Source organism: Schistocerca cancellata, chromosome 8 (assembly GCF_023864275.1).
Source record: "Schistocerca cancellata isolate TAMUIC-IGC-003103 chromosome 8, iqSchCanc2.1, whole genome shotgun sequence".
Taxonomy (NCBI): Eukaryota; Metazoa; Arthropoda; class Insecta; order Orthoptera; family Acrididae; genus Schistocerca; species Schistocerca cancellata.
In genome coordinates this window covers 331,766,911-331,779,108 of record NC_064633.1, presented here as the reverse complement: position 1 = coordinate 331,779,108, position 12,198 = coordinate 331,766,911, and the positions used below count along the sequence as shown (strand labels likewise).

The 12,198-nt window shown below is 38.1% G+C and overlaps 1 protein-coding gene across 1 annotated transcript in view; it reads left to right on the top strand.

The window, feature by feature from the left end:
* Positions 1 to 5,568, top strand: part of LOC126094636 (mRNA-capping enzyme) — a 94,229-nt gene extending 88,661 nt beyond the window's left edge. The window contains exon 13 of the mRNA XM_049909126.1: positions 5,034 to 5,568. Within this exon, the coding sequence (XP_049765083.1) occupies positions 5,034 to 5,158 (125 nt within the window). The 3' untranslated portion in view covers positions 5,159 to 5,568. The remainder of the gene's footprint in view (positions 1 to 5,033) is intronic.
* The last annotated feature ends 6,630 nt before the right edge of the window (positions 5,569 to 12,198 follow it).

The following is a 12,198-nucleotide window of genomic DNA, read 5'->3' as shown; positions in this document are numbered from 1 at the left end:
CGGGAGTGAAGTTGCGCATCATGCAGCCTATTGCACATACCGTATTTACTCGAATCCAAGCCGCACTTTTTTCTGGTTTTTGTAATCCAAAAAACCGCCTGCGGCTTAGAATCGAGTGCAAAGTAAGCAGACGTTCTGGAAATTGTTGGTAGGTGCCGCCACAACTAACTTCTGCTGTCGAATATATGTAGCGCTACACAGCCATGCTTTGCAGGCACAAAGATAAATACTGGCGCCTAACCCTCTGCGTCAGTAAATAAATTAAAAAAAAAAAGGTGGAAGACTAGCTTTTTTCTCTGACTCAAGTTTCGACCACTGCATGTTCTTACATTATCCAACGAAGTAAATACAAATTCCGCATTGTGCCTCTTCGAATGTAGCAGCATTTCAATGTACTACGAAAATCCGACTGGCAAGACTGTTTGGGGTGTTTGTCAATATGGCCAACTCTACGTTCTGAATTTTTTCCTACCTGTGAGAAGAGATGGTTCCTTATAGGAACTTTTATGAATTGTGAATTGCATGCTGTATTCTCTTCATCATAGGAATAATACAAATATAAACATTTTGCCATGTATTATTTCGTGTTTGCTGCTAACTCATTTAAATCCTGTCTGCCAAATAAACTACAAAACTAGAGTGAGACAACAGCAAATGTGGAAAAATATAGATATCATCCCATGTTTATATTCGTATTATTCTTATGCCTAATAGTGATACAGTCAGAAATGAAGCACGGCAATTGACTCTCTTTTTTCTTTTTTTTAATTGTAAGCGGCAGTAGCGTCCACAAAAGCAAGGCATGCCGCGAGCGGCGACAGGTCGTAAACACTCATTATCAGAATGCGACAAACAATGCATGACACAGTACAGTAATGCATTTTCAGCTTAGTGTGACGTAAACACCTATAACAAAGAGAACGGCACTTATCAGATCAAAGAAAAATAAACAATCAATTCAAACCAGAAGAAGTATGCGAAAAAGGAAGGGTACTCGTATAAATAGGGACGGAGCACCTGACGCATAGCAATGGCTACCTGGTAAAGCTTAACTGCTAAGCTTACGACTCGAACCAAACTACTGTAGCTGTATCATCATTCATTAGACCTAAATTGTGTCTCATATTGCAATGGACCAACTTTGTTTCGATTTGGAGGTGCGGCCTAAAACTTTTCTCTCCCCTTGAATTTCGAGTCTCAAATTTTAGGTGCGGCTTAGATTCGGGAAATTTTTTTTCCTTGATTTCGAGTCTCATTTTTCAGGTGCGGCTTAGATTCGAGTGCGGCTTAGATTCGAGTAAATACGGTAGTTTGAGTCATAACACGATGTCCTGTGGCTGCACGAAAAGCATTATTCAACATGGTGGCATTGCTGTCAGGGTTCCTGTGAGCCATAATCCGTAGGCAGCGGTCATCTACTGCAGTAGTAGCCCTATGGCAGCCAGAGCGAGGCACGTCATCGACAGTTCCTGCCTCTCTGTATCTCCTCCATGTCCAAACAACATTGCTTTGGTTCACTCTGAGACACCTGGACACTTCCCTTGTTGAGAGCCCTTCCTGGTATGAAGTAATAATACAGACAAGATCGAACTGCAGTATTGACCGTCTAGGCATGGTTGAACTACAGACAACGTGAGCCGTGTACCTCCTTCCTGGTGGAATGACTGGAACTGATCAGCTGTCGGAATCCCTCTATCTAATAGGTGCTGCTCATGCAAGGCTGTTTACATCTTTGGGCAGGTTTAGTGACATCCCTGAACAGTCAAAAGGTCTGTGTCTGTGATGTGATATCCACAGTCAACTTCTGTCTTCAGGAGTTTTGGGAACCGGGGTGATGCAAAACTTTTTTTGGTGTGTGTAAATACAGCAACCCATCCATGCTACAAATAAGCTCAGATAAAATTATATGTAAATTGTAACTCCATAAAAATGTACGTTGAGCCAAGAAAACCTTATCACATGTCAACTTTGACAAATTGAATTTGCTAAGAGCTGAGTAATATGGTTTTCAGGTTTCCTGATATATTTTGTTGCATTTTTTGTTGTGTCATACACTTACATTTTTGTCACAATCATTCATAGATTTTTAGCTGTGTTTGACAGCACAGTTTCCAGGTTACCATACTGCACTTTGCATTATAATGCCACTGGTGACAGTTTGTTTTGTCATTGATGAGATGTTTCTGTGTGTAATTACTTTTTTGTACTGTACTGATACTGGGCGTTGGTGTGCTTTAAGACATGGAGACCACTTTCTATCCAATTATCTTGGTGATCAGGGACTCAGTTGCCCACTTCCAGTGATCTCATTTCATTCCCACATATTTTTTATCAGTTCACAACATCGAAAAAGAACTGATCACAGAAGTGTTCCCGAATATTTTTGCAAATTACAGAAACCTTGTTTGGTCTACGAACAAGCCATGTTGGCAGCAAAAAATAAGAAGACAATGTGAACATAAAAATTCAAAGTCAGATCTCTGGCTAATTGCATTCATGTAATTCGATCAATTCTATTACCGATCCAGATGAAGTCATCAGTTATCCAATCAAATTCCTAAATTCATTGGATTTGCCAGGAATTCCACGGAACAGTTTGCAGCTGTGGTTCGGCTCAGTGATAAACGTGCTACACAATCTCAACCAACCGAAACTAAGTAATGGAACAAGACTCCTTAAGAAGCTGGTAAACAATGTGATTGAAGCAATGATAACAATAGGAAAGTTCAAAGATGAAGTTGTTGTTCTGATTTCAAGAATACCACTGATTTCAACTGACTTGCGGTTTCAGCTTAAGCATGTCCAATTTCTAGTTTGCCTTGCATTCGCAATAATGATTAATAAGTCGCAAGGCTAATCATTGGCAGTGTGTATGGAATAAATCTTAAATTGGCATGTTTTTCCCATGGGCAGTTGTATGTGACATGCCCAAGGGTCATTGAACCACCGGCACTGTTCATTTTCTATCCGGAAGTAAAGACAAAGAAATATTGTTCATCACTAAGCATTGTGGTGGCCACATTAAAGACACAAACAAATTATTGTCAAAACAATGAATTCCAATGTATTTCATTTCAATAAATTCGTGCTCTTACTGAAATTGTGTTGTTTCAATTCACACAAATTCAAGGAAAGTTTCGGTTAAATGAATACCTTCTTGGCCGACACACTGACGGACTGACTGTGCACAAACCACTTGATGCATAGACATCTTATAAAGTAAACACTTTCTGTTAAACCGTCTGTGAAAAAGAAGACCCTAAGCTATGCTGTGAAAATATGCAGTTTTGTTTTCCTTTTCAGTCAATTTTCACAGAAAACAGGAATGTTGTGTTTATGGCTAACTTTATAATCCTACTTGTTTGTAGATTAAAACCATGTGAAATACTGTCATTTAAGCTACTATCCTCACAGATCTAGCAGCTGGAGAGGTCTCTCTCATACCTCATGTGCTAATGGTTCCAACCGATTTACACATTCATTTTGACTTCTGTTCCCTATCAAGGTTGCATTTTCAATAACAGTAAATAAGATCAGAGAAAGGAGGGAGGAGGAGAGGGACAGAGAAGGGGGAAGAAAATGGATTTAAAGAAGGGGAAGGAGGATATGGACAGAGAGATGAGGGAGCAGGAGATGGATAGAGAGACTGTGGGCCAAGAGATTAACATGTAGCAGAAGATGGACAGAGGGAGGGAAGAGGAGAGGGGTATAGGTGGGAGAACAGGAGGAGATTAGGACATATATCCAATTCCTATACATATTTAGCAATTGTGAAGCATTAACTTAAAATGGGTTTCTGGATGTTACTTTTATTCCTCGTCTTTGTCATGATGTTTCTCACTCCATGGGTAACTTTGTTGTTAAATGACAGTGTATGCCATGTTTTCATGTTTTATGGGTTTCCTCTTCTTGTGTGTTTTGTGTGCTGTTGTTTTCTGTTGTATAATAATTAAAGTCATGTAGCGCATAGAGCACATTGTGTGTGTGCTGTGTCGGATGAGTGTTTGTTACAGTTCAGTTTGTATATCGAGTCTGATTTGTAATCATTTTTGCTGCAATTGTTTGATTATGACCTGGCCTTGTGTGTAGCTATATATCTGAAACTTGCATGTTTCTATATTGTGGGCTAATTAGATCTCTTGTGGAAGACTTTGCTAGTTTTATCTATTTTCAGAATTGACATTCCTTGTCTTATGTTATCTGACCACAGCTGTTTACACAAATATCAACACAGGCCACGGAAATACATTTCAACATTGAAACTGAAACAAACAAGAAACTAATCTTCTCAGATCTCACTGTAGAAGACAAAAACTTGTCTCCATTTTTATGACTTCTATGTTATCCTAACTCGAATACACATTTTTCCACCCAAACTTGCTGTCTTCATTATGTCACTCCATGTCATTTAATTGCATTCTTAATTCTCTTTTTAATGATTCTTTTGTTATACACTCTACATGTTCCCATATTATGTGTTTAACATTAATTAGTGTGTATGACACTTCAGCTACACAATGTGAATGATTTCATTTAGTACATCCATTATTTGTATTTCACAAAAAACAAATTGGACTCTTATACTGAACTGTTACGTAAGCAGTTTATTCACAGAGAGAATTCTAATGCTGCAAGGTTAGGTCATTCATTGTTGTTGTTGTTGTTGTGGTCTTCAGTCCTGAGACTGGTTTGATGCAGCTCTCCATGCTACTCTATCCTGTGCAAGCCTCTTCATCTTCCAGTACCTACCGCAACCTACATCCTTCTGAATCTGCTTAGTGTATTCATCTCTTGGTCTCCCTCTACGATTTTTACCCTCCACGCTGCCCTCCAATACTAAACTGCATGCATTATATGCATGTATTTTATCATTTATGGATCTCCTTATAAATTCTTTGGTCTCAAAAATTAATTGAAACTATATATTAATAAAAGTAGATATTTTTGTATCCCAGTTTTTTTAATTAAGTTACTGTTAAGAACAAAATCTGTATGCTAATTTACACAGCGATTAAAACAAATTGTTGTTTCAGCTGTGTGCAACAGTATACGTGATCCAGTTACAAGTGAAAAGCTTCTGGACTTCATTGAACATCATCGATTTGGTGTCAATGATCAGGATTTGATGCCACCACCCAGCAAAGTGATGAGGAGATGAGGAATAAAGAAAGAAAAATATAAATAAATTATCGTATTTTTCTATGAAATACATCTGTTCAGCCAGTAAGCTGGAGATGTTCAAGAGCACTTGTTACTGTATCAGTAAGTGCAGTATTTCAGATGCAGCAATAGCCTTGTGCTGCTGTAGATCTAACTGATTGTTTAAAAAATAAATGATGAATTTTTTCATAAAACTTGTTTTAACCAATTATTATGGATCTTAAATATTTGCATATCCAAGTGTAATTGACAAACAGTCTAATACTGGATGTGAATGAGGAAAAATCAAATATTTCTGTGTCACAAGCTTTGGATTAAATCATAATTCAGTGAATCAAATGAAAGGAGATAATCTTGAGAGTAATACAATGCTTAAATAAAACAAAAAGTGGTATGCAGTGTTTTGAATTCTGCATTACAACTTTATTTTACCTAGCTGGTACACTGTCTAAATATAAATCATGGAAGCAAAAACATTGATCATGCAGAAGTAGAAGTGCGCGCGCGCCCACACACACACACACACACACACACACACACACACTGTCTCTCTCTCTCTCTCTCTCTCTCTCTCTCTCTCTCTCTCTCTCTCTCCCCCCCCCCCTCCCCCCCCCCCCCCCCCCCACACACACACACACACACACACACACACACACACACACACACACCTCCAAGTCTTTTCTGAAACATAGGTGTATGTAGTGATTCTCACATTCAGCAGCTTATAATTTGTTTAAAATCATAATCCATTTAACTGAGTCTTCATTCAGGGGGAAACAAGCCAAAGTAATTCATGAACAGAGCTACAGAGAAAGTTATTAGTAAATATTTTTGATCAATGTGTACAACAGTTGCCCTAATGGAAATATCAACTATCAGGTCTTAATCCTAGATATGGCTTGACATTCTTTGTTTGGAAACCACTCACCGAGCGGGTGGCAGGAGAACACACACATATAAAGATTAAGGAAATTTGCAAACTTTTTGAGCTAGTGATTCCTTGTGCCAGAAGGGTTGGAGTGGAAGGAAGAGGAATGAATAAAAGGGGCTGGTTAGATTTAGGAAAAGGGAAAAGTTTGGGAAAGTCACCCAGAACCCTGGGTCCGGGGAGATTCACCAGACGTGATGGGAAGGAAACACTGATTGTTGGGGATTGCATCGGACAAAATTTGAAAACCGTACAAGATTCACCAGTCATTGTGTTACCCTTTGCAAGATAAACAGTAAGAAACAATTTGGCGTGGTTCGCATTGAGGTGATATGATACGTGATAAGATTCATAGCAAGACAGAGATTACTAACAAAACATAGTGTAGTTAATAGGAGTGGAAAGCTAGAGGCAGGGGTGATCAGTCTTTCCTTCTCATCCCATCCGGTAAGTCACCCGTGACCCGTGGTTCTGGGCAACTTTTCCAAACTCTCCCAATTTCCAAAACCTCATCAGTCCTGTTTCTTCCTTCCCCTTAAACCCTTCTCCCAGGAGGAGCCACTGGCTCCGAAAGCTTGCAAATTTAAATACCTTTATATGTGTTTTCTCCTGCTGCTGCTTGGTGAATATATTTTTTACCTTTTCAGTTACACTATATTATCAGTGAAAGTGATATCCATAAAGTTCTCACATTTTTTATCACAGTCTCCTGGTAGGTCTATGTTTTTCCAGGAAGTAAATTCCATCCCTGAATTGTGATTATTAGAGACAAGATTATACACATAATAAAAAGCTAAAAATATGCATGCAAATATGCATGAAAAGTGTCAAAATATGCAAGATCAAATAATTGAAGGACATGGTGGTTACTGCATGCATTGTATCTCAAAGTCTAACTTGTGCATATCAGTTACGAGGAAGAGTGCTGCCCAAGGAAAAAATTGGTACATTTAGAACACTGGTATCATTTTCTGAATACTTTCTGGTAGAGGTTAGGAAGGTGGCCTTTCTGGGATTATTTTCTAAAAATTTGAAAAATGGGGACGCATACCATGTTGCAAGAATTGTTCCTTTTTTGCTATTGTTGTCGGTAACAAGCAGATGCGACATGAGTGAGTTGCTGCGAAACCACCGATATGTACAGGACCAACTTTGAGATATATCGCATGCAGAGGGGCACGCTCAAAAACTCCATAATATTTTATTTAAAAAAAAAACAACCTACAATCATGAATTTTTTCGAACAGCATTAACTTTTAATTAATACTACTTTGATCACTCAAAACATTTTTATAAGCAAAAAAGGACCATTGTACAACAACTGAGGTAGCTGAGCAGTATTTGAATTTGGGTGCTATGTTGGCACTTATTGTTTCTGATAAAAGTTCACCTGTCCCTTTAATAAAACTATCAATTTTGCACAAGAATTCAGAGCCTGGGTTGTTGTTTAAAATGTTTTCAAAGTTTTCTTGGGTATACCTCTGGCAATGAGGAGTTCACTAGAATAATGTTATTCATTAACTGAATAGATTCATTCAATGCCAAACCTCAAGTTTCAAGCATTTTAATACTTGCAGGTATATGGGAAAAATGAGTGCTACTCATAGCAATGGCTTTTTTAATACCAGAATCATTAAAAGCTTCCTTGCACTGGCAAACTGCCAAAGCCTTTGCACTATCGAAGTCATTTACTACCCTTATAATGGCCTTGAAATGTTCATTGTAAAACGACACAGCTTCTACCTAATTACCCCAACAAGTTACCACTGGTTCAGGAGATAAAAGACACATTTGGTAGTTTTTCTTTGTAGTTCTTGATGCGAGCACGAGCCTTTGGAAACACTTTCTTTGTGGATGAAATCAGTTTATTTAAATTCACAAATGTGGAACATACTTCTTCAGCAAGAAGGTAATGTACTCCATGAGCAAAGCACGTCACATGAATCAAATTGAGATAAAATCCTCAGAGGGCTTTTCCTGCTTTGATCATATAAGGAGCAGAATCTGAAATAAACAAAAACACCCTTCCATCTGCAGAAGATTCTGGAAATATTTTTCTAATACCCTCATTCAAAAATCTGGCGAACATAGAATGATTTACTTTTCCAAGTTCTTTGCAGATCGCTAAATAGGAAGGAGGAGGCTCTTCTTTTAAAGCATCAACAATTAAATTTGCAATGTAACAGCCACAGTGTCTGTAGTTTCATCAACTGAAATCCAGATAATGGTGTCCTTGAGTTCATTGTGTATTTCTTCCAGAACATTTACGTAAATTGTCGATATGTAATTTTTACGCAATGTTGATTCATCTGGTATATTTTGATTTAAGCAATATTTGTGCAGGAAGCCTTTGAGGATAGGTTTTGTAAGTTTGAGAAGTGAAATATTGCTTGCAATGAATGTTTCACAGAGATCCATGTTAAACCGACTTTTTTTGGTTATCTTTGGGCAAATCCCTGCTACTGCAACTTGCTGTTGTCAGAAGTTGTTGTCGTGGTCCTTTCTTCTGCATTCTTGCGATATGATGAGTTGTCTTAACGTGCTGGTCTATTTGAAACTTTTTTTTCACGAAACATTTTTCTCACAAACTCGACAATATAAAACAGTTCCATCATGTGTAAATGTTCCAGGATGGTCAGCTATCCACAAAACAATGTTTCTTTTTTCAGGCAGCATTATGCACAACATGCACACTACACGTCATAAACATGTTCAACTGTGTACAAGTAAATAGAAAGCTGAACTGAAACAATGGACATGTGACTAAAAGCTCGTGTTGTTCAATTTCATTGTTGTCAAAGCATACGGTATGACAGCGGAGGGGATTATCCAGGGGCACGGGCGCAGGAGCATTGACTCTGTCTGCCTGTTCCTGCTCCTGCCCCTCTTCTGTAATGATTTCGCTCAGCAGTGGCCTCTTTGTTAGTGATTCCATGCAGTTCTAGGTCACGGTCAATCTTTGAGACATCAAAATTAGATCAGGCTAGAGACAGCCGTCTTAAGTTTTTAAAATATTGTATATATAGAGCGAAAATATGCATCGTCACTAGTTTCTAGTTAAAATATGAAATAACCGGTGAAAAGGAGGCAAATATGCAAATGAATATGCAAAATGCAAATGCATATAATCCAGTCTCTAGTGATTATATATGATCTGCACAATACTTAACTTCAGATGACACAATTTCTATTGGATTCAAAGATTGTTTTGTACGTGGAAATATCTAGACATCAGAAACTGCCAAATATGGTGAATAAGACTAATGTCCGAACAATTTGTACTTCTGATCCCTTAGTGTGTCCATTGCCGAAGCATCTTTATTAGCAGGCATACCATGCTACAGGATTTGATCCTTTCTTTTTTCCAATCTGGGTATCTTGTGATGTATTTTTCATGCAGTTGGCCCAAAAACCGTACAATATTCATCAATTATTGTGTTACCCTTTGCAGGATAAACAATAAGAAACAATTTGGCACAGTTTACATTGAGATGATATGATGTGTGATAAGATTCGTTGCAATAAAGATCGTATGATGCAACACTTATTGGAGCAACACTTGCGTTCCCACTGGATTGATATGATGGGTGGTAGGATACGCGATAGCATGAATAACAATTCTGTCCCAGTTGCAATCATGAGCTCTTCTGAAGAGGACGATATTGCGGCTTATCAATATATAAAGCTCAAGCAACTGAAAAAGAAAAGAAATTACTGGGTGCTCCTGTACAATGCAGTTAATATGAAACATAGTGTGACTGTGGTTTCTCATGAGCTCTCTCAACATGAACACAAATTGGACAAATTCTGTAGAATGAGTCCAGACAATTTCCACTTTTTTTTTTAGCAACTAATATCAACTGCTCTGACAAAGCAAGACACAGATTTTCGACTTCCTATTTTTTCTGCTGAGAAGCTACTCATTGCGACAAGGTAAGTTGGTGAAAGTGTGTGAATTATATTAAAAATTCTCAGCACAGAAATAAATGCACAGGTCAGGACATATTTTCAGCTTGAAAGCACACATTTGAGTGAAAGCTTTGGCTTGTATCAGCCTTTCTAAGCCATATTCTCTTGGAAACTCCAAGAAGGAATATTAGCAATATAGGAAAAGATAGATTGCTACTTACCATAAAGAAGACATGTCAAGATGCAGACAGGCACAATTAAAAGACGCTCGTGTGAAGCTTTCGGCCACAGCCTTTGTCAGTAAATGGCACACACACTTAAGCACGCACACCTCACATGTACGTGACCAGCAGCTCCAACATCTCAGCCCGAGATACTGGAGTTGGTAGTTGTGTGTGTCTGTGTGTGTTTTTCACTGATGAAGGATGTGGCTGAAAGCTTTATGTAGTGCCTTTTAATTGTGCCTGTCTGCAACTTGACATGTCTTCTTTATGGTAAGTAGCAATCTGTTTTTTCCTACATTGTTCATATTCTCTTGGGTTATTCTATACAAGTTTATTATAATTTTTACAACATCAAGGCATCCAATGACCAAAACTCGAACTGTAGCGTCATCTGTTCATGAAAGCAGCTGTAGACAACTTTTATTCAAAGCTGTGTGTTTAAATGCACTGAAACTGGGGCTTGCTCAAGTTTTATATCTGGAATTAATATTTCCAGACCCTTAAGTAGGGATTCCTCCATTTCACTTTCAAAAGAAGTAATTTTTAGAATACAATTAACATTTTACAATCATCAATCAAAGCCATAGTGCTGTTACCTGAATAAGAAACTGCAACTATGTACATAATGAGTTAAAAATGATGGTACAGATTCCACATGTTTCTTTCGTTTCCATTGTTATCTCCTCCACACCAAGCTGCTCACATGTGCTCTCAAATATGACAAAATAATTGCATTCAGGGACAAGCTGCATTTGTTTGCAGCTGGCTACCTGAAATCTAACTCTTTCAAAAGCCTTCCATCACTACAATTACCTTTAGACTCATGTTCGTGGCTTTTCAACAAGATATTGTGCAACTCCATTTGTCTTTCCAGACCAGCTTTAAAGACCTACATAACCTAGAAAATGAATTCAAATTATTTAGCACACAATTTTTCTGCTGCACCTGATACTGATCCTTTGGAATGCAGTAAAATTGTGCTCTGCTGAAAGACAGATGTTACAACAACAGTTTTTTAAGATAGTTCATGCAGGAGAGTTTCCAAAGCTACACAGTAATGTAGTTGCGATTATTTCTAGATTTGGCTCTACATATTGTAGTGAACAAGTGTTTTCCATTATGAACAGGATAAAAACTGCAGGAAGGTCCCAACTTCACAACCCAACACTGAAGAGCATTCTGCGACATGCACCAGCAACGGGTCTCACTCCAAATATTTCATCCCAAAGACATGTCTTGTTTTGCAAATATATTAAAATATTACTATATTTCACTTGAACTGAATTTTTCTGTTACACACATCATGCTACAATTCTTTACTTGGTCATAGTCTGCTCATTCAGATTTATTATATGCACTGTTGACATGCAACCCGTTTTCCAATTCCTGTGTGTGTAACTGTCTCCTTTACTACGTGCGCAATTTGTGCACCCCTGCCCAGCAGGTATGGCTGTGCCCATGGGCACCCAGCTGTCTGCCACCAAGCACAACAGCTGGAACAGCCTTTGCTAAGACATGGCTAGTCCAATTTTTCTCCAATATCCTGCAAACAGGATCCGTGCTATGACTTATAAAGCTCATTGAAATCTTAAAACCAGGTAACCTATAATAAACCTCAAAGTTATTGTTCTATTGCCCTTCTGAGTATGATGTACAAATTACTTGAAAGACTGCTGTATAACGGAATACATATCAAGGTACTTGGAAAGATTCTTGTTGAACGGCCAGATTCCAACCAAATTGTAGTTGTGCATATCAATTACTTTCATTGAATACTTACACAGAAGTTGGCTTCCAGAAACAACTAAAGACTACTTCTGTATTTATTGACGTGTCTACAGCTTATGATACTTTGTGGAGGCAGGTTGTTATCTAGCAGCTGTCCCATGTAAATATCCTGCAGAAAAATAAATTTCTTCTTAACAATATACTGCCTGATAGACCATTTCAGGTAATTACAGGCAACACCAATAGTCA